Source organism: Bufo bufo, chromosome 1, assembly GCF_905171765.1.
Source record: "Bufo bufo chromosome 1, aBufBuf1.1, whole genome shotgun sequence".
Classification (NCBI taxonomy): domain Eukaryota; kingdom Metazoa; phylum Chordata; class Amphibia; order Anura; family Bufonidae; genus Bufo; species Bufo bufo.
In genome coordinates, this window is record NC_053389.1 from 241,041,636 (window position 1) to 241,065,124 (window position 23,489).

General features: G+C 42.7%; 1 protein-coding gene across 2 annotated transcripts in view; it reads right to left on the reverse strand.

The window, feature by feature from the left end:
- LOC121005261 (solute carrier organic anion transporter family member 1A2-like) overlaps window positions 1-13,466 on the reverse strand; it is a 47,046-nt gene extending 33,580 nt beyond the window's left edge. The window contains exons 1-2 of one of the 2 annotated variants that reach the window (XM_040437888.1): window positions 13,338-13,466; window positions 12,628-12,718 (exon numbers count right to left, since the gene is read on the reverse strand). In XM_040437888.1, the coding sequence (XP_040293822.1) occupies window positions 12,628-12,714 (87 nt within the window). In that variant the 5' untranslated portion in view covers window positions 12,715-12,718; window positions 13,338-13,466. The other variant, XM_040437897.1, reaches the window with a different exon arrangement.
- Between the last annotated feature and the right edge of the window lie 10,023 nt (window positions 13,467-23,489).

Consider the following 23,489-nt stretch of genomic DNA (forward strand, 5'->3'; position numbering starts at 1 on the left):
TATTACTATTCTATTCAGTGATGTCAGTAACAGGGGGCGGGGCTGTGACAACCTCTCAGACATGATATAGAGGCTGGTTGTCAGCAGTAATAGATGGAATAGATGTTACTGTAGTATAAGGTGTGTGATCTCATGTCTGATCACAATGTAATTATATTACTATTATACTCAGTGATGTCAGTAACAGGGGGCGGGGCTGTGACAACCTCTCAGACATGATATAGAGGCTGGTTGTCAGCAGTAATAGATGGAATAGCTGTTACTGTAGTATAAGGTGTGTGGATCTCATGTCTGATCACAGTGTAATTATATTACTATTATACTCAGTGATGTCAGTAACAGGGGGCGGGGCTGTGACAACCTCTCAGACATGATATAGAGGCTGGTTGTCAGCAGTAATAGATGGAATAGCTGTTACTGTAGTATAAGATGTGTGATCTCATGTCTGATCACAGTGTAATTATATTACTATTATATTCAGTGATGTCAGTAACAGGGGGCGGGGCTGTGACAACCTCTCAGACATGGTATAGAGGCTGGTTGTCAGCAGTAATAGATGAGATAGATGTTACTGTAGTATAAGGTGTGTGGATCTCATGTCTGATCACAGTGTAATTATATTACTATTATACTCAGTGATGTCAGTAACAGGGGGCGGGGCTGTGACAACCTCTCACACATGATATAGAAGCTGGTTGCCAGCAGTAATAGATGGAATAGCTGTTACTGTAGTATAAGGTGTGTGGATCTCATGTCTGATCACAATGTAATTATATTACTATTATATTCAGTGATGTCAGTAACAGGGGGCGGAGCTGTGACAACCTCTCAGACATGATATAGAGGCTGGTTGTCAGCAGTAATAGATGGAATAGATGTTACTGTAGTATAAGGTGTGTGATCTCATGTCTGATCACAATGTAATTATATTACTATTATATTCAGTGATGTCAGTAACAGGGGGCGGGGCTGTGACAACCTCTCAGACATGATATAGAGGCTGGTTGTCAGCAGTAATAGATGGAATAACTGTTACTGTAGTATAAGGTGTGTGATCTCATGTCTGATCACAGTGTAATTATATTACTATTCTATTCAGTGATGTCAGTAACAGGGGGCGGGGCTGTGACAACCTCTCAGACATGATATAGAGGCTGGTTGTCAGCAGTAATAGATGGAATAGATGTTACTGTAGTATAAGGTGTGTGGATCTCATGTCTGATCACAGTGTAATTATATTACTATTATATTCAGTGATGTCAGTAACAGGGGGCGGGGCTGTGACAACCTCTCAGACATGATATAGAGGCTGGTTGTCAGCAGTAATAGATGGAATAGATGTTACTGTAGTATAAGGTGTGTGATCTCATGTCTGATCACAATGTAATTATATTACTATTCTATTCAGTGATGTCAGTAACAGGGGGCGGGGCTGTGACAACCTCTCAGACATGATATAGAGGCTGGTTGTCAGCAGTAATAGATGGAATAGATGTTACTGTAGTATAAGGTGTGTGATCTCATGTCTGATCACAATGTAATTATATTACTATTATATTCAGTGATGTCAGTAACAGGGGGCGGAGCTGTGACAACCTCTCAGACATGATATAGAGGCTGGTTGTCAGCAGTAATAGATGGAATAGATGTTACTGTAGTATAAGGTGTGTGATCTCATGTCTGATCACAATGTAATTATATTACTATTATATTCAGTGATGTCAGTAACAGGGGGCGGGGCTGTGACAACCTCTCAGACATGATATAGAGGCTGGTTGTCAGCAGTAATAGATGGAATAACTGTTACTGTAGTATAAGGTGTGTGATCTCATGTCTGATCACAGTGTAATTATATTACTATTCTATTCAGTGATGTCAGTAACAGGGGGCGGGGCTGTGACAACCTCTCAGACATGATATAGAGGCTGGTTGTCAGCAGTAATAGATGGAATAGATGTTACTGTAGTATAAGGTGTGTGGATCTCATGTCTGATCACAGTGTAATTATATTACTATTATATTCAGTGATGTCAGTAACAGGGGGCGGGGCTGTGACAACCTCTCAGACATGATATAGAGGCTGGTTGTCAGCAGTAATAGATGGAATAGATGTTACTGTAGTATAAGGTGTGTGATCTCATGTCTGATCACAATGTAATTATATTACTATTCTATTCAGTGATGTCAGTAACAGGGGGCGGGGCTGTGACAACCTCTCAGACATGATATAGAGGCTGGTTGTCAGCAGTAATAGATGTAATAGCTGTTACTGTAGTATAAGGTGTGTGGATCTCATGTCTGATCACAGTGTAATTATATTACTATTATATTCAGTGATGTCAGTAACAGGGGGCGGGGCTGTGACAACATCTCAGACATGATATAGAGGCTGGTTGTCAGCAGTAATAGATGGAATAGCTGTTACTGTAGTATAAGGTGTGTGGATCTCATGTCTGATCACAGTGTAATTATATTACTATTATATTAAGTGATGTCAGTAACAGGGGGCGGGGCTGTGACAACCTCTCAGACATGATATAGAGGCTGGTTGTCAGCAGTAATAGATGGAATAGATGTTACTGTAGTATAAGGTGTGTGGATCTCATGTCTGATCACAATGTAATTATATTACTATTATATTCAGTGATGTCAGTAATAGGGGGCGGGGCTGTGACAACCTCTCAGACATGATATAGAGGCTGGTTGTCAGCAGTAATAGATGGAATAGCTGTTACTGTAGTATAAGGTGTGTGGATCTCATGTCTGATCACAATGTAATTATATTACTATTCTATTCAGTGATGTCAGTAACAGGGGGCGGGGCTGTGACAACCTCTCAGACATGATATAGAGGCTGGTTGTCAGCAGTAATAGATGGAGTAGCTGTTACTGTAGTATAAGGTGTGTGATCTCATGTCTGATCACAATGTAATTATATTACTATTCAGTGATGTCAGTAACAGGGGGCGGGGCTGTGACAACCTCTCAGACATGATATAGAGGCTGGTTGTCAGCAGTAATAGATGGAATAGCTGTTACTGTAGTATAAGGTGTGTGGATCTCATGTCTGATCACAGTGTAATTATATTACTATTATATTCAGTGATGTCAGTAACAGGGGGCGGGGCTGTGACAACCTCTCAGACATGATATAGAGGCTGGTTGTCAGCAGTAATAGATGGAATAGCTGTTACTGTAGTATAAGGTGTGTGGATCTCATGTCTGATCACAATGTAATTATATTACTATTCTATTCAGTGATGTCAGTAACAGGGGGCGGGGCTGTGACAACCTCTCAGACATGATATAGAGGCTGGTTGTCAGCAGTAATAGATGGAATAGATGTTACTGTAGTATAAGGTGTGTGATCTCATGTCTGATCACAGTGTAATTATATTACTATTCAGTGATGTCAGTAACAGGGGGCGGGGCTGTGACAACCTCTCAGACATGATATAGAGGCTGGTTGTCAGCAGTAATAGATGGAATAGCTGTTACTGTAGTATAAGGTGTGTGGATCTCATGTCTGATCACAGTGTAATTATATTACTATTCTATTCAGTGATGTCAGTAACAGGGGGCGGGGCTGTGACAACCTCTCAGACATGATATAGAGGCTGGTTGTCAGCAGTAATAGATGGAATAGCTGTTACTGTAGTATAAGGTGTGTGATCTCATGTCTGATCACAGTGTAATTATATTACTATTATACTCAGTGATGTCAGTAACAGGGGGCGGGGCTGTGACAACCTCTCAGACATGGTATAGAGGCTGGTTGTCAGCAGTAATAGATGGAATAGATGTTACTGTAGTATAAGGTGTGTGGATCTCATGTCTGATCACAATGTAATTATATTACTATTATATTCAGTGATGTCAGTAATAGGGGGCGGGGCTGTGACAACCTCTCAGACATGATATAGAGGCTGGTTGTCAGCAGTAATAGATGGAATAGCTGTTACTGTAGTATAAGGTGTGTGGATCTCATGTCTGATCACAATGTAATTATATTACTATTCTATTCAGTGATGTCAGTAACAGGGGGCGGGGCTGTGACAACCTCTCAGACATGATATAGAGGCTGGTTGTCAGCAGTAATAGATGGAATAGATGTTACTGTAGTATAAGGTGTGTGATCTCATGTCTGATCACAATGTAATTATATTACTATTATACTCAGTGATGTCAGTAACAGGGGGCGGGGCTGTGACAACCTCTCAGACATGATATAGAGGCTGGTTGTCAGCAGTAATAGATGGAATAGCTGTTACTGTAGTATAAGGTGTGTGGATCTCATGTCTGATCACAGTGTAATTATATTACTATTATACTCAGTGATGTCAGTAACAGGGGGCGGGGCTGTGACAACCTCTCAGACATGATATAGAGGCTGGTTGTCAGCAGTAATAGATGGAATAGCTGTTACTGTAGTATAAGATGTGTGATCTCATGTCTGATCACAGTATAATTATATTACTATTATATTCAGTGATGTCAGTAACAGGGGGCGGGGCTGTGACAACCTCTCAGACATGGTATAGAGGCTGGTTGTCAGCAGTAATAGATGAGATAGATGTTACTGTAGTATAAGGTGTGTGGATCTCATGTCTGATCACAGTGTAATTATATTACTATTATACTCAGTGATGTCAGTAACAGGGGGCGGGGCTGTGACAACCTCTCACACATGATATAGAAGCTGGTTGCCAGCAGTAATAGATGGAATAGCTGTTACTGTAGTATAAGGTGTGTGGATCTCATGTCTGATCACAATGTAATTATATTACTATTATATTCAGTGATGTCAGTAACAGGGGGCGGAGCTGTGACAACCTCTCAGACATGATATAGAGGCTGGTTGTCAGCAGTAATAGATGGAATAGATGTTACTGTAGTATAAGGTGTGTGGATCTCATGTCTGATCACAATGTAATTATATTACTATTATATTCAGTGATGTCAGTAACAGGGGGCGGGGCTGTGACAACTTCTCAGACATGATATAGAGGCTGGTTGTCAGCAGTAATAGATGTAATAGCTGTTACTGTAGTATAAGGTGTGTGGATCTCATGTCTGATCACAGTGTAATTATATTACTATTATATTCAGTGATGTCAGTAACAGGGGGCGGGGCTGTGACAACCTCTCAGACATGATATAGAGGCTGGTTGTCAGCAGTAATAGATGGAATAGCTGTTACTGTAGTATAAGGTGTGTGGATCTTATGTCTGATCACAATGTAATTATATTACTATTATATTAAGTGATGTCAGTAACAGGGGGCGGAGCTGTGACAACCTCTCAGACATGATATAGAGGCTGGTTGTCAGCAGTAATAGATGGAATAGATGTTACTGTAGTATAAGGTGTGTGATCTCATGTCTGATCACAATGTAATTATATTACTATTCTATTCAGTGATGTCAGTAACAGGGGGCGGGGCTGTGACAACCTCTCAGACATGATATAGAGGCTGGTTGTCAGCAGTAATAGATGTAATAGCTGTTACTGTAGTATAAGGTGTGTGGATCTCATGTCTGATCACAGTGTAATTATATTACTATTATATTCAGTGATGTCAGTAACAGGGGGCGGGGCTGTGACAACCTCTCAGACATGATATAGAGGCTGGTTGTCAGCAGTAATAGATGGAATAGCTGTTACTGTAGTATAAGGTGTGTGGATCTCATGTCTGATCACAGTGTAATTATATTACTATTCTATTCAGTGATGTCAGTAACAGGGGGCGGGGCTGTGACAACCTCTCAGACATGGTATAGAGGCTGGTTGTCAGCAGTAATAGATGAGATAGATGTTACTGTAGTATAAGGTGTGTGGATCTCATGTCTGATCACAGTGTAATTATATTACTATTATACTCAGTGATGTCAGTAACAGGGGGCGGGGCTGTGACAACCTCTCACACATGATATAGAAGCTGGTTGTCAGCAGTAATAGATGGAATAGCTGTTACTGTAGTATAAGGTGTGTGGATCTCATGTCTGATCACAATGTAATTATATTACTATTATATTCAGTGATGTCAGTAACAGGGGGCGGGGCTGTGACAACCTCTCAGACATGATATAGAGGCTGATTGTCAGCAGTAATAGATGGAATAGATGTTACTGTAGTATAAGGTGTGTGATCTCATGTCTGATCACAATGTAATTATATTACTATTATATTCAGTGATGTCAGTAACAGGGGGCGGGGCTGTGACAACCTCTCAGACATGATATAGAGGCTGGTTGTCAGCAGTAATAGATAGAATAGCTGTTACTGTAGTATAAGGTGTGTGGATCTCATGTCTGATCACAATGTAATTATATTACTATTATACTCAGTGATGTCAGTAACAGGGGGCGGGGCTGTGACAACCTCTCAGACGTGATATAGAGGCTGGCTGTCAGCAGTAATAGATGGAATAGCTGTTACTGTAATATAAGGTGTGTGGATCTCATGTCTGATCACAATGTAATTATATTACTATTATATTCAGTGATGTCAGTAACAGGGGGCGGGGCTGTGACAACCTCTCAGACATGATATAGAGGCTGGTTGTCAGCAGTAATAGATGGAATAGATGTTACTGTAGTATAAGGTGTGTAGATCTCATGTCTGATCACAGTGTAATTATATTACTATTATACTCAGTGATGTCAGTAACAGGGGGCGGGGCTGTGACAACCTCTCAGACATGATATAGAGGCTGGTTGTCAGCAGTAATAGATGGAATAGCTGTTACTGTAGTATAAGGTGTGTGGATCTCATGTCTGATCACAGTGTAATTATATTACTATTATACTCAGTGATGTCAGTAACAGGGGGCGGGGCTGTGACAACCTCTCAGACATGATATAGAGGCTGGTTGTCAGCAGTAATAGATGGCATAGCTGTTACTGTAGTATAAGATGTGTGATCTCATGTCTGATCACAGTGTAATTATATTACTATTATATTCAGTGATGTCAGTAACAGGGGGCGGGGCTGTGACAACCTCTCAGACATGGTATAGAGGCTGGTTGTCAGCAGTAATAGATGGAATAGCAGTTACTGTAGTATAAGGTGTGTGGATCTCATGTCTGATCACAGTGTAATTATATTACTATTATATTCAGTGATGTCAGTAACAGGGGGCGGGGCTGTGACAACCTCTCAGACATGGTATAGAGGCTGGTTGTCAGCAGTAATAGATGGAATAGCAGTTACTGTAGTATAAGGTGTGAGGATCTCATGTCTGATCACAGTGTAATTATATTACTATTATACTCAGTGATGTCAGTAACAAGGGGCGGGGCTGTGACAACCTCTCAGACATGACATAGAGGATGGTTGTCAGCAGTAATAGATGGAATAGCAGTTACTGTAGTATAAGATGTGAGGATCTCATGTCTGATCACAGTGTAATTATATTACTATTATACTCAGTGATGTCAGTAACAAGGGGCGGGGCTGTGACAACCTCTCAGACATGATATAGAGGCTGGTTGTCAGCAGTAATAGATGGCATAGCTGTTACTGTAGTATAAGATGTGTGATCTCATGTCTGATCACAGTGTAATTATATTACTATTATATTCAGTGATGTCAGTGACAGGGGGCGGGGCTGTGACAACCTCTCAGACATGGTATAGAGGCTGGTTGTCAGCAGTAATAGATGGAATAGCAGTTACTGTAGTATAAGGTGTGTGATCTCATGTCTGATCACAGTGTAATTATATTACTATTATATTCAGTGATGTCAGTAACAGGGGGCGGGGCTGTGACAACCTCTCAGACATGATATAGAGGCTGGTTGTCAGCAGTAATAGATGGAATAGATGTTACTGTAGTATAAGGTGTGTAGATCTCATGTCTGATCACAGTGTAATTATATTACTATTATACTCAGTGATGTCAGTAACAGGGGGCGGGGCTGTGACAACCTCTCAGACATGATATAGAGGCTGGTTGTCAGCAGTAATAGATGGAATAGCTGTTACTGTAGTATAAGGTGTGTGGATCTCATGTCTGATCACAGTGTAATTATATTACTATTATACTCAGTGATGTCAGTAACAGGGGGCGGGGCTGTGACAACCTCTCAGACATGATATAGAGGCTGGTTGTCAGCAGTAATAGATGGCATAGCTGTTACTGTAGTATAAGATGTGTGATCTCATGTCTGATCACAGTGTAATTATATTACTATTATATTCAGTGATGTCAGTAACAGGGGGCGGGGCTGTGACAACCTCTCAGACATGGTATAGAGGCTGGTTGTCAGCAGTAATAGATGGAATAGCAGTTACTGTAGTATAAGGTGTGTGGATCTCATGTCTGATCACAGTGTAATTATATTACTATTATATTCAGTGATGTCAGTAACAGGGGGCGGGGCTGTGACAACCTCTCAGACATGGTATAGAGGCTGGTTGTCAGCAGTAATAGATGGAATAGCAGTTACTGTAGTATAAGGTGTGAGGATCTCATGTCTGATCACAGTGTAATTATATTACTATTATACTCAGTGATGTCAGTAACAAGGGGCGGGGCTGTGACAACCTCTCAGACATGACATAGAGGATGGTTGTCAGCAGTAATAGATGGAATAGCAGTTACTGTAGTATAAGATGTGAGGATCTCATGTCTGATCACAGTGTAATTATATTACTATTATACTCAGTGATGTCAGTAACAAGGGGCGGGGCTGTGACAACCTCTCAGACATGATATAGAGGCTGGTTGTCAGCAGTAATAGATGGCATAGCTGTTACTGTAGTATAAGATGTGTGATCTCATGTCTGATCACAGTGTAATTATATTACTATTATATTCAGTGATGTCAGTGACAGGGGGCGGGGCTGTGACAACCTCTCAGACATGGTATAGAGGCTGGTTGTCAGCAGTAATAGATGGAATAGCAGTTACTGTAGTATAAGGTGTGTGATCTCATGTCTGATCACAGTGTAATTATATTACTATTATATTCAGTGATGTCAGTAACAGGGGGCGGGGCTGTGACAACCTCTCAGACATGGTATAGAGGCTGGTTGTCAGCAGTAATAGATGGAATAGCAGTTACTGTAGTATAAGGTGTGAGGATCTCATGTCTGATCACAGTGTAATTATATTACTATTATACTCAGTGATGTCAGTAACAAGGGGCGGGGCTGTGACAACCTCTCAGACATGACATAGAGGATGGTTGTCAGCAGTAATAGATGGAATAGCAGTTACTGTAGTATAAGGTGTGAGGATCTCATGTCTGATCACAGTGTAATTATATTACTATTATACTCAGTGATGTCAGTAACAAGGGGCGGGGCTGTGACAACCTCTCAGACATGATATAGAGGCTGGTTGTCAGCAGTAATAGATGGAATAGCTGTTACTGTAGTATAAGGTGTGTAGATCTCATGTCTGATCACAATGTAATTATATTACTATTATACTCAGTGATGTCAGTAACAGGGGCGGGGCTGTGACAACCTCTCAGACATGATATAGAGGCTGGTTGTCAGCAGTAATAGATGGAACAGCTGTTACTGTAGTATAAGGTGTGTGATCTCATGTCTGATCACAGTGTAATTATATTACTATTATACTCAGTGATGTCAGTAACAGGGGGCGGGGCTGTGACAACCTCTCAGACATGGTATAGAGGCTGGTTGTCAGCAGTAATAGATGGAACAGCTGTTACTGTAGTATAAGGTGTGTGGTCTCATGTCTGATCACAGTGTAATTATATTACTATTATACTCAGTGATGTCAGTAACAGGGGGCGGGGCTGTGACAACCTCTCAGACATGATATAGAAGCTGGTTGTCAGCAGTAATAGATGAGATAGATGTTACTGTAGTATAAGGTGTGTGATCTCATGTCTGATCACAGTGTAATTATATTACTATTATATTCAGTGATGTCAGTAACAGGGGGCGGGGCTGTGACAACCTCTCAGACATGATAGAGGCTGGTTGTCAGCAGTAATAGATGGAATAGCTGTTACTGTAGTATAAGGTGTGTGATCTCATGTCTGATCACAGTGTAATTATATTACTATTATATTCAGTGATGTCAGTAACAGGGGGCGGGGCTGTGACAACCTCTCAGACATGATATAGAAGCTGGTTGTCAGCAGTAATAGATGGAATAGCTGTTACTGTAGTATAAGGTGTGTGGATCTTATGTCTGATCACAGTGTAATTATATTACTATTATATTCAGTGATGTCAGTAACAGGGGGCGGGGCTGTGACAACCTCTCAGACATGGTATAGAGGCTGGTTGTCAGCAGTAATAGATGGAATAGCTGTTACTGTAGTATAAGGTGTGTGGATCTTATGTCTGATCACAGTGTAATTATATTACTATTATATTCAGTGATGTCAGTAACAGGGGGCGGGGCTGTGACAACCTCTCAGACATGATATAGAGGCTGGTTGTCAGCAGTAATAGATGGAATAGATGTTACTGTAGTATACGGTGTGTGGATCTCATGTCTGATCACAATGTAATTATATTACTATTGTATTCAGTGATGTCAGTAACAGGGGGCGGGGCTGTGACAACCTCTCAGACATGGTATAGAGGCTGGTTGTCAGCAGTAATAGATGGAATAGCTGTTACTGTAGTATAAGGTGTGTGATCTCATGTCTGATCACAGTGTAATTATATTACTATTATACTCAGTGATGTCAGTAACAGGGGGCGGGGCTGTGACAACCTCTCAGACATGGTATAGAGGCTGGTTGTCAGCAGTAATAGATGGAACAGCTGTTACTGTAGTATAAGGTGTGTGGTCTCATGTCTGATCACAGTGTAATTATATTACTATTATACTCAGTGATGTCAGTAACAGGGGGCGGGGCTGTGACAACCTCTCAGACATGATATAGAAGCTGGTTGTCAGCAGTAATAGATGAGATAGATGTTACTGTAGTATAAGGTGTGTGATCTCATGTCTGATCACAGTGTAATTATATTACTATTATATTCAGTGATGTCAGTAACAGGGGGCGGGGCTGTGACAACCTCTCAGACATGATATAGAGGCTGGTTGTCAGCAGTAATAGATGGAATAGCTGTTACTGTAGTATAAGGTGTGTGATCTCATGTCTGATCACAGTGTAATTATATTACTATTATATTCAGTGATGTCAGTAACAGGGGGCGGGGCTGTGACAACCTCTCAGACAGGATATAGAAGCTGGTTGTCAGCAGTAATAGATGGAATAGCTGTTACTGTAGTATAAGGTGTGTGGATCTCATGTCTGATCACAGTGTAATTATATTACTATTATATACAGTGATGTCAGTAACAGGGGGCGGGGCTGTGACAACCTCTCAGACATGATATAGAGGCTGGTTGTCAGCAGTAATAGATGGAATAGCTGTTACTGTAGTATAAGGTGTGTGATCTCATGTCTGATCACAATGTAATTATATTACTATTATATTCAGTGATGTCAGTAACAGGGGGCGGGGCTGTGACAACCTCTCAGACATGATATAGAGGCTGGTTGTCAGCAGTGATAGATGGAATAGCTGTTACTGTAGTATAAGGTGTGTGGATCTTATGTCTGATCACAGTGTAATTATATTACTATTATATTCAGTGATGTCAGTAACAGGGGGCGGGGCTGTGACAACCTCTCAGACATGATATAGAGGCTGGTTGTCAGCAGTAATAGATGGAATAGATGTTACTGTAGTATACGGTGTGTGGATCTCATGTCTGATCACAATGTAATTATATTACTATTATATTCAGTGATGTCAGTAACAGGGGGCGGAGCTGTGACAACCTCTCAGACATGATATAGAGGCTGGTTGTCAGCAGTAATAGATGGAATAGATGTTACTGTAGTATACGGTGTGTGGATCTCATGTCTGATCACAATGTAATTATATTACTATTATATTCAGTGATGTCAGTAACAGGGGGCGGGGCTGTGACAACCTCTCAGACATGATATAGAGGCTGGTATTAAGCAGTAATAGATGAGATAGATGTTACTGTAGTATAAGGTGTGTGGATCTCATGTCTGATCACAATGTAATTATATTACTATTATACTCAGTGATGTCAGTAACAGGGGGCGGGGCTGTGACAACCTCTCAGACATGATATAGAGGCTGGTTGTCAGCAGTAATAGATGGAATAGCCGTTACTGTAGTATAAGATGTGTGGTCTCATGTCTGATCACAGTGTAATTATATTACTATTATATTCAGTGATGTCAGTAACAGGGGGCGGAGCTGTGACAACCTCTCAGACATGATATAGAGGCTGGTATTAAGCAGTAATAGATGAGATAGATGTTACTGTAGTATAAGGTGTGTGGATCTCATGTCTGATCACAATGTAATTATATTACTATTATACTCAGTGATGTCAGTAACAGGGGGCGGGGCTGTGACAACCTCTCAGACATGATATAGAGGCTGGTTGTCAGCAGTAATAGATGGAATAGCCGTTACTGTAGTATAAGATGTGTGGTCTCATGTCTGATCACAGTGTAATTATATTACTATTATACTCAGTGATGTCAGTGGAGGCTGTCCTGATGGTTGTGTTGGTTGTCAGCCGATATAACTCTGGTGAGAGTTGTAGTAACTTCTCGCATACACAAGCGGTTCTCACCTTCAGTGTGGACACGCGACGCGTCTTCTGTGCAGTTGGAGTTGCATTTGGTGACATGTTTACTGCTTTGTTTGAATGACTTCTCATTGGTCTAATAAGAAAGAATATGAACTTTGTGTAAGAAAATAGTAAACAGAACACATTCGGAGAGGTGGTCAGCAGTGTGGACAGGTGAGATAACGCTGACCCCGCCGGACATGACGTGATTAGGTCAGACTGCCACGTAGCAATTTGTGTCACATTGTGAAATCCAGCTGAAAATAATGTGTGAGCAACACTGCAGTCAAGATAGGGTTAACCCCGATACACCCTAACATTTCACATACACTTAAATGCTAATCGGAATTTGATTGTGAGCTTTCTGGGTCAAGGATAATGGAAGTGATACGCTGTGTGTGAGACAGAGAAATTAGATTATGAGCTCACAGGCTCATGGATGATGGGAGTATTTGCAATTTGTGTGCAAAGTGTGTGTCCATATACAATCTAGTAATAAATGAATGAAATTACACACTGCAGTCTGCCGGAGTCGCGTGCCATCACTATTACACATCAAACTCACGATTATCAGCTGCTCCACAATCCTCCCTATCAGCAATCACTTCCCTCAGCGCCAACCACAAAGTCACACCACAGATCCCAGAAATCCACAAGATCCTCCCCAGTCACCTCTGAGAAATCCTAGAAGAATGAAATGTGAATCTACTCACAGCGGAAAGCGGCAAAGCCCTGTGTGACCTGCGAGGCTGGGGATAACATCGGACCTGGACCTTGATCTGGCTTTTTACTGCTTATATAAGAAAAAGCGAGAACTGGAAGGACGCCACATACCAGAGCGAGTGAGGAAAGAGGAGTAATTACACTACTATTACTGATGTAGTAGAGTTAATACACATGACGTGTAAGGCTTCTTTCACACTAGCGTTGTTTTAATCCGGCGTTCAATTCTGACACCGGAACTGCCCGCCGGATCTGGAAAAACGTGTGAAAACGGATTACATTTGAATCCTGATCAGGATTTTGATCACAATGAAAAAATGCATTGGAAAAAACGGATCCGCCATTTATGGACTTTAACTTTTTTTTCACATTTTTCGGGTTTAACATGCAAATGCCGGATCTGGTTTGACTGAACACACAGCGCCAGATCCGGCGTTAATGCAAGTCAATGGGAAAAAGACCAGATCCGGCGTTCAGTCAAAGTGTTCAGGATTTTTGGCCGGAGGTAAAAATACAACATGCTACGTTTTTCTGAAAAGCCTGATCAGTCAAAAAGACTGAACTGAAGACATCCTGATGCATCCTGAAGGACGGACTCTCCATTCAGAATGCATGGGGATAAAACTGATCAGTTCTTTTCTGGATTTGAGCCCCTAGGACGGAACTCAGCGCCGGAAAAGAAAAACGCTAGTGTGAAAGTACCCTAACGCCTGTTTCACACTTGCGTTGTTTTTTTCCGGGATTGAGATCCGACAGAGGATCTCGCTACCAAAAAAAAAGTTTCCATTTATTCCTCATGCATTGTGAATGAAACGAGATTCGTTCAGGATGCATCAGGATGTCTTCCGTTCAGTCAGCATTTTGTTTTGTGACCAGACACAAAACCGCTGCAAGATGCCGTTTTGTGTCCGGTCATAAAAAGAGAAAAAAACGAATCCGTCACTGAAAATAATGTAAGTCAATGGTGACGGATCCGTAGAAAAACTGATCGGTCACCCGTTGACTTTCAATGTATTTAGTGATGGATCAGTTTTTTTTACTTTTTTGATTTCATACAACCGCATCCTAACGGAATGGAACCGGGGTGCATTAATTCTGGGGGGCACAAATGGGGGCATTAGTATTACTGGGGGCATTAATATTATTAGGGGGCACTAATGGGGGCATTATTAATTCTGGAGGGCACTAATGGGGGCATTACTATTACTGGGGGCACTAATGGGGCAATTACTATTAATGGGGGCAATGATAATTATGGGGGGTGCTAATGGGTGCCTAATTAATACTGTGGAGAACTAATGGGGGCATTATTAATCCTGGAGGGCACTAATAGAGGCATTACTATTTTTTGGGGCACTAATGGGGGCAATATTAATACTGGGCAGCACTAAAGGGGGCATTAATATTACTGGGGGCACTCATGAAGGCATTAATATTACTGGGGGGCATTAATGGAGGCATTAATATTTTTGGGCGCCACAGTATGACAGTGACTTAACACTTTGTGTTAAACCCCCCCCCCCCCACACACACAACCACACCCCCTTTGGGGCGTGGTTTAACTTGGCAGGTATTTTTTGTTGGGAAAGGTGGCAACCCTAGAGGGGCCATCTTGTGTCAGTCAGTCTGAGGATATGGATGAAGTGATCACTGAGGCCACTGTAAGTACTAAAGCTATAGGGAAAGACATACACTGCTCAAAAAAATAAAGGGAACACAAAAATAACACATCCTAGATCTGAGTTAATTAAATATTCTTCTGAAATACTTTGTTCTTTACATAGTTGAATGTGCTGACAACAAAATCACACAAAAATTAAAAAATGGAAATCAAATTTTTCAACCCATGGAGGTCTGGATTTGGAGTCACACTCAAAATTAAAGTGGAAAAACACACTACAGGCTGATCCAACTTTGATGTAATGTCCTTAAAACAAGTCAAAATTAGGCTCAGTAGTGTGTGTGGCCTCCACGTGCCTGTATGACCTCCCTACAATGCCTGTGCATGCTCCTGATGAGGTGGCGGACGGTCTCCTGAGGGATCTCCTCCCAGACCTGGACTAAAGCATCTGCCAACTCCTGGACAGTCTGTGGTGCAACGTGACGTTGGTGGATAGAGCGAGACATGATGTCCCAGATGTGCTCAATTGGATTCAGGTCTGGGGAACGGGCGGGCCAGTCCATAGCATCAATGCCTTCGTCTTGCAGGAACTGCTGACACACTCCAGCCACATGAGGTCTAGCATTGTCTTGCATTAGGAGGAACCCAAGGCCAACCGCACCAGCATATGGTCTCACAAGGGGTCTGAGGATCTCATCTCAGTACCTAATGGCAGTCAGGCTACCTCTGGCGAGCACATGGAGGGCTGTGCGGCCCTCCAAAGAAATGCCACCCCACACCATTACTGACCCAATGCCAAACCGGTCATGCTGGAGGATGTTGCAGGCAGCAGAACGTTCTCCACGGCGTCTCCAGACTCTGTCACGTCTGTCACATGTGCTCAGTGTGAACCTGCTTTCATCTGTGAAGAGCACAGGGCGCCAGTGGCGAATTTGCTAATCTTGGTGTTCTCTGGCAAATGCCAAACGTCCTGCACGGTGTTGGGCTGTAAGCACAACCCCCACCTGTGGACGTCGGGCCCTCATATCACCCTCATGGAGTCTGTTTCTGACCGTTTGAGCAGACACATGCACATTTGTGGCCTGCTGGAGGTCATTTTGCAGGGCTCTGGCAGTGCTCCTCCTGTTCCTCCTTGCACAAAGGCAGAGGTAGCGGTCCTGCTGCTGGGTTGTTGCCCTCCTACGGCCTCCTCCACGTCTCCTGATGTACTGGCCTGTCTCCTGGTAGCGCCTCCATGCTCTGGACACTACGCTGACAGACACAGCAAACCTTCTTGCCTCAGCTCGCATTGATGTGCCATCCTGGATAAGCTGCACTACCTGAGCCACTTGTGTGGGTTGTAGACTCCATCTCATGCTACCACTAGAGTGAAAGCACCGCCAGCATTCAAAAGTGACCAAAACATCAGCCAGGAAGCATAGGAACTGAGAAGTGGTCTGTGATCACCACCTGCAGAACCACTCCTTTATTGGGGGTGTCTTGCTAATTGCCTATAATTTCCACCTGTTGTCTATCCCATTTGCACAACAGCATGTGAAATTGATTGTCACTCAGTGTTGCTTCCTAAGTGGACAGTTTGATTTCACAGAAGTGTGATTGACTTGGAGTTACATTGTGTTGTTTAAGTGTTCCCTTTATTTTTTTGAGCAGTGTATTTAAGAAGAGATTGCAAATCTCTAGATTGCTGGATGAAATGAAAAGACAGACTGATTCTAAGGGTGGGTTCACACTACTGTTAGGGATTCCGTTATGGCTTTCTGTTATAACATGGTTATAACGGAAAATAACAGAATGCCCTGACAGAATGCAAAACGGAAGCCTTTAAAAGGCATTCCATTTGCTCTCCGTCCTAATAGAAGTCTATGAGAATCAAAACGGATCCGTCTGGGTCCTGTCAACAGGACTGTTTTCCGTCTTGCATAACGGGACCCAGACAATCCGTTTTGATTCCCATAGACTTCTATTAGGACGGAGAGCAAACTGAATGCCTCTTAAAGGCTTCCGTTTTGCATTTCGTCATAATACAAGTCTATGGGCAGAAGAACGGATCCGTCCTTCCCTCTTATGGATTGCGTTATTTTCCGTTATAACGGAAAGCCATAAAGGAATCCCTAACGCTAGTGTGAACCCACCCTCAGAAACCGATCAAATGTGAGCGTCTGGACAAATATATCCGTGAGCTCGCTGTGATGATACATGTGTGAGAGAGGCGAGTACACGGCGCAAAGTGTCGAACTGTTTTGAAATAATGAAGAAAACCAAGCTTCAGGCGTCCAGAAGAGTCCTCATCAGTAATACGAGCACAGACTATGCCTGGGTGTGCGATATTGTGATGCAAGGACAACATCTGCCTGGAGTTTGTATCTTCTCCCGGTGCTTGCATGGGTTTCCTCTGGGTACTCCGGTTTCCTCCCACACCCCAAAGACATACTGATGGGGAACTTAGATTGTGATTGTGATGTCTTTTAAAGCGCTGCGGAATATGTCAGCGCTATAGAAGTGCGTAAAATAAAATAAAAATAATGGCTGCTTCAATCGGAGAGCTTATAGTGGAGAGCAGTGTGGTCACTCTGGGGTTAACTGGACCAGTCACTGCTACATGGTAATTTTTTATTTATTTTTTGCGATTCTGTGTACGTAACCCCATTAATTTCTTTTCCTAGCACTGTGAAAGTTGGGTGTGACAGCTGTCGCGTGGCGCAACCAAGATCACTGTGTATCCAAACGTTAAAGGTCCATATGGGCATCACTAGAGTTCATCAGCTTCCTGATAACAATGTACCTAAAACCTATGCGCAGCTTCAGACAGATTCCGGTTTGCTGTCTTCAGATTTTTATAGGCATCTGCAGCTGCGCCATGCCTTCCGAGCTGACCATGACGATGGTGTGATAAGCATTCTACATCATAATAAAGTTATTAGATCGGAGGGATTCTCTACTCTATCAGGCTATGATGGACCTGGTTCTGCAGGACTACCCGGTAAGAAGCAGAGGTGGGGCCCTTAGAGGAGAACCAATAGCAGGAGATATTAGAAAGGATCCCGCAGCTCTCACTCAGTGAAGCCCATAGGTTGTCACATTTGTATCTGATTCACCAGGTCTATAAAACCTCCTTAATTCATGTTTTATATTGGACTCCGCTCGGATTCCAAGTGCCCCCGGTGTGGGAGGGAGGGGGCGGGTATGTTACACATGCTATGGTCGTGCTTGGCTCTGGAGGGCTATTGGCGCTCTGTGATATATCTCATTAACTCATTATATGCTGCTACACTGGATGTGACCCCATTTGTATGTGTATTGGGATACGTGGAGGACCTGCCAATTACTGAGCCTGGTAGGGTGGCGGTGGCCAGAATGTTATATATGGCTCGCAAACTGATTGCCCAACATTGGCTAGACGAGTGCAGCCTCTGGATGGGCATCCCAGGAACTTCAGAGATGTTGTCTGGGCCTGATGTGAGGGATATTACTGCTGCCACTTTGTATTTGTGCCTGACTCCGTGATTGGCGGTCTCCTGTGTAGCTCGGGGTATGCATTTTTCCTATTTAATGGAGGAGAGCTGTGCCTAGCAACAACCAAAATTTTGCTGATCACTTCCACTGTTAAATTCAGGCGCACTGGAGGGAGTCATGGGTGGGTGGGGCATGTGTACTTCTTATGGCTGTGACGTCACAAGTTGGGACTGGAGTGGGTGGAGAGCATCTTAAGGACATTTTGTGGGGGGGAGGGCTTGGTGTTATGGGTGTTTCTGTATTGTAAACTTATTAAAATAAACGAATAGTAGCAGGCACACTTACAAATGAAGTACGTATTAATATCTAAAATGTATTATATTTGTACACTTCTGAATATATAACTAACAGACATTAAGCAGCAATACAGTAGAAAACCAGAATAAATATGAATGATATAAAAAACTAAATAAATGTCCACTGTGTTGTTCAACGATATCCCTATAATAGCAGCAAAAATGGTAATTTCCAATTTTTATAATAAAAAAATTTTCATCAAAATTTCTTAAGCAATTGTGAATCTCTATGTTACTTTTCATTGATGAACTACATACTTCTACGAAAAAAATCACAGAAAATCATACAAAAATGGAATATAATAAGAAATCGCATGAAAATCGCATATGAGCAAAATGTTTGTTTCTGTTTCCGTTTTTACTTATTCGTATTAGTATTACATTTTATTCCATGTTTTATCGTTATCTATCGATTTTTTATTTATATTAAATTACTATATGGCATTATTTTAATCAAATTTTATATCCTGTATGAACCAAGTTAATCCAGATCCACCTTTTCCAAAGAACTCTAGCTTTTAAACAACACATCAGGTGAATTCCATTCAGATGTGGTAAGCTGATGCATGTACCCTGTATAAATCAATTTGGAATATGCAGCCCCCACTCACTGATGAAGGCACTATGGGTCCCGAAACGCGTTTGAGGAAGCTGGGGGCTCATTATTTGCTTGCAAGCAAGATAAAGAATCGTACGACTCGTTTGTTGCCACTTTGGACCTCCGCGACACCGATCACGTGTGACAGGGAATCCAAGTGAGGTCACCGCTGACGTCTCGATTATACAGAAGTGCGCTGTACCATACAGAGCCCACGAGCGCTGCCTCACTCCACGTGGAACGCCGAAAAGCCTACATACAGACGGACATAACAGACGGAACTCACGGGACTGCGAGGGGAACTTCAGGAGAGGTAAGCGCCGGGTCAGTACCGGAGAATACGTGGGACGCCACGTTGAGGTACACCGGCCTGAAACCTTTTTACCCCCGCTTGCAGGTCCTTAAAATTACCGCCTCCGTCTACTACTCTGCTATTATCAATAAGCGCTGTTACTAACACTTGATATATGGCCAGTATTACTGCCTCACTTACCGCTATCTATTGAGAACCTTTTGGGCTGAATATTATACCGACTATACATCAACTTGATTGCTCTACAACTGGTATACCGTTTCAGGACATTGATTCTTATATCAACTTTATGTCGATACAATCTTTCCAGGTTATCACCTAAAATTACAGTTCTATATATCCACTTTTGAAATTGGATATTACCATTTTTGCTGCTATTATAGGGATATCATTTAACAACTCAGTGGACATTTATTAAGTTTTTTTATATTATTCATATTTATCCTGGTTTTATACTGTATTGCTGCTTAATTTCTGTTACCCTGTTTCCCCAAAAATAAGACAGTGTCTTATATTAATTTTTGCTCCCAAAGATTCGCTAGGTCTTATTTTCAGGGGATGTCTTATTTTTCCATGAAGAAAAATACGGTACACATTTATTGTTGAACAAAAAATAAAGGAAATTAGGGTGGGGAGGGGGATCACTTAAAATGGCACAGCGTGATCAGAGAAGGGAATCAAAATGACACAGGGGTATCAGGGTGGGGAGGGGGATCACTTAAAATGGCACAGGGTGATCAGAGAAGGGAATCAAAATGACACAGGGGTATCAGGGTGGGGAGGGGGATCACTTAAAATGACACAGGGGGATCAGAAGGGGGAATCAAAATGGTACAGGAGAATCAGAGGGGGGGGGATTACTATAGCATTTTAGTACCCCCTTCTGATCCTCCTGTGTCATTTTGATTCCCCCCTCTGATCCCCCTGTGTCATTTTGATTCCCCCCTCTGATCCCCCTGTATCATTTTAAATGATCCCCCTTCCCACCCTGATACCCCTGTGTCATTTTGATTCCCTTCTCTGATCACCCTGTGTCATTTTGATTCCCCCCTCTGATCACCCTGTGTCATTTTAATTACCGTTTTTAGTCTCCCCCCCCATCTTCACCAGACATCCCCCACCTTCCATCAGATATTCCCCCCCCTACCTGTCACCCCGTCCCCTGTGTGTCCGTGCCAGCCAAGTTGTGAGACTCCATCAGAGCAGAGCGAGCAGCGGGCGGAAGAAGGCGGCAGCTTGTCCTGGTGAGCTCCTTACATTCTGGGGTGGCTTGCTTTATAATCGGGGAGTCATTATGGTCGGCCGATGCTTTATAATCGGGGAGGCCTTATTTTCGGGGGATGCTTTATTATCGGGGAGGCCTTATATTACAGCGATAGGCAAAACTAGAGGTAGGTCTTATTTTCGGGGGATGTCTTATTTTCGGGGAAACACGGTAGTTATATATTCAGAAGTGTACAAATATAATAAATTTTAGATATTAATACGTACTCCATTTGTAAGTGTGCCTGCTACTATTCGTTTATTTGCATATTTTCAGACTAGGTGAGTCTCTAGCAGTTGCACCTACCCATCTATACTCTCGGTTGAGCAACCCAATACGATATTTTTGTTCACAACTTATTAAAATCTTAGTAAAAAAGACTTAATTTAAAAAACAAAAAAGGTTCATAGGAATGAACAGGGTCACAGCGCAGTTAGGATGTTGGCTGTGACCAAGACAGGCGAATTGCAAACAATCCAGCTGTGTTGGACTTTTTGCGATTCGCATTTTGCAGCTGCAGCAAATGTGTGAATCACACTGCGACCCCATTCCTTCCTATGGCAGCCCCGCTACACTGCAATCTTTGGTTGCATGACAGCTGTCGTGGCCAAAATCCCAGTGTAGATGTACCCTAAATCAGAGGCACAGCAAGACCCAGCACAGGGAGGGTTAAATCAGGCTGATGGCAGAAACAACTCGCATTTCTGCACGTGATCTGAATCCTGAAGGGGAGGGTCCTGCATACTATTGCACGGCAGGTGATGGATTAGGCAGGGGATCTTTGTGTTTATCAGGGTGCAGGTGAGTTGTGTACAATTAAACTACTCATTGGTCAGCTCAAGAATTAGGGGTAAATGTGCGACAAAAAGTCGCATATTAGATAAAATTTAATATTAACCCCTTCACGCATTTGGACGTAACTGTACGTCCAAATCGGAATTAACTTAGTGCATTTGGACATACAGTCACGTCCAAACTGGTTACCGGGGCTGTGACACTATAAAGTGTCACAGCCCCGGAGTCTCCGCTCTCCCCGAGAGCAGAGACACCGGAGAAGCTGGCAAGGGAGCAATCAGAGAGGTCCCTTGCCGGCAAGCAGTGATGGCCAGTTCACAGTGTTCGCCGACGAACACATGCGATCTGCCATCTTTATTCCCAAGCCCGGCGATGCAGAGGTAAGTCCTTACCTGTGCCTGCGCCGCAAGCCGCTCGGAAACACATGCGGGAGCAGGCAGTTCCGAGACCAGCCCGATGAAGGTTACGTGTGCAGGTTACGAGCACATATGGGGTGTTTCTGTAAACTGCAGGATCAGGGTAATAAACATTGAGGTTTGTTTGCCCTTGCTGTGTTACAGGAAAATTGGATTTAAAGAGGACCTTTCATCAGAAAATAGTGTGTTAAATTCTTATACGACCTTATGGGGCTGCTCTCACTGATCTCGCGAGAACTTGAGCTCCTTCTCCCTGGCTAAGAGTGGGGCACTGCGATTGGATGCGCTCGCTGCCAGAGAGAGCATAACCGCGCCCACCAGAACTTAGAGACCAACGCCTACTATAACGTTGTCGCCTCATTTGCATATGAGGCGACGAAACTAACAGAAAGCGTAGCGGCCGAACAGGGGGTCAATTTGAAAAAGAAAAAAGTGTCCGGACATCAGTGAGAGCAGACCCATAAGGTCGTATAACAATTTAACACACTATTTTCTGATGAAAGGTCCTCTTTAAATGGAAAATCTGCACACAAATTTTTTTTTATGTCCCCTTCATTTTGCTTTAATTCTTGTGGAACATCTAAAGGGTTACCAAAGTTTGTAAAATCAGTTTTGAATACCTTGAGGGGTGTAGTTTCTACAATGGGGTCATTTATGGGTGGTTTCCATTATGGAAGCCCCGGAAAGTGACTTCTTAACTGAACTGGTCCTTAAAAAGGGTTTTCGAAATTTTCTTAAATGTAAAATTTGCTTCTAAGCTTCAAAGCCTTCTAATGTCCTAAAAAATAAAATAACATTTACAAAATGATGCAAACATAAAGTAGACATATGGGGAATGTAAAGTAATAACTACTATATGACGTATCACTATCCATCTTTAAATCAGGGAAATTCTAATACGGTTATTTAATTATCAGTGATGTCAGTAACAGGGGGCAGAGCTGTGACAACCTCTTCTTCCTTGGAACTCATCTGAATCCCTGGCACTCCCTTTCCACTGCTGCTACTTGTAGTGCTGGTTTCCTGCCTGACTACTTTGTGACAATATCATACAGCCAGTACCACTGCACTCGTCAGTTTATATTAAGCAGAGAGTAAATATGTGATTGCCAGAAATCCACAACTCTGTTTGCCTCTTTGCTTAACGTGCATGCACGGCGGGATGAACGGGCCTGGTAGCCGGGCCTCTGCTGTATCCGCCGGCATCGCTGTTTACATTAACCCCTTCTATGCCGCGGTCCGCGCTGACCGCGAGATAGAAGTGGTTTGCAGTGGGTGAAGCAGCGCATAGAGTCCCCGCGCTGCTGTGGCGGGGACTTGATGCGT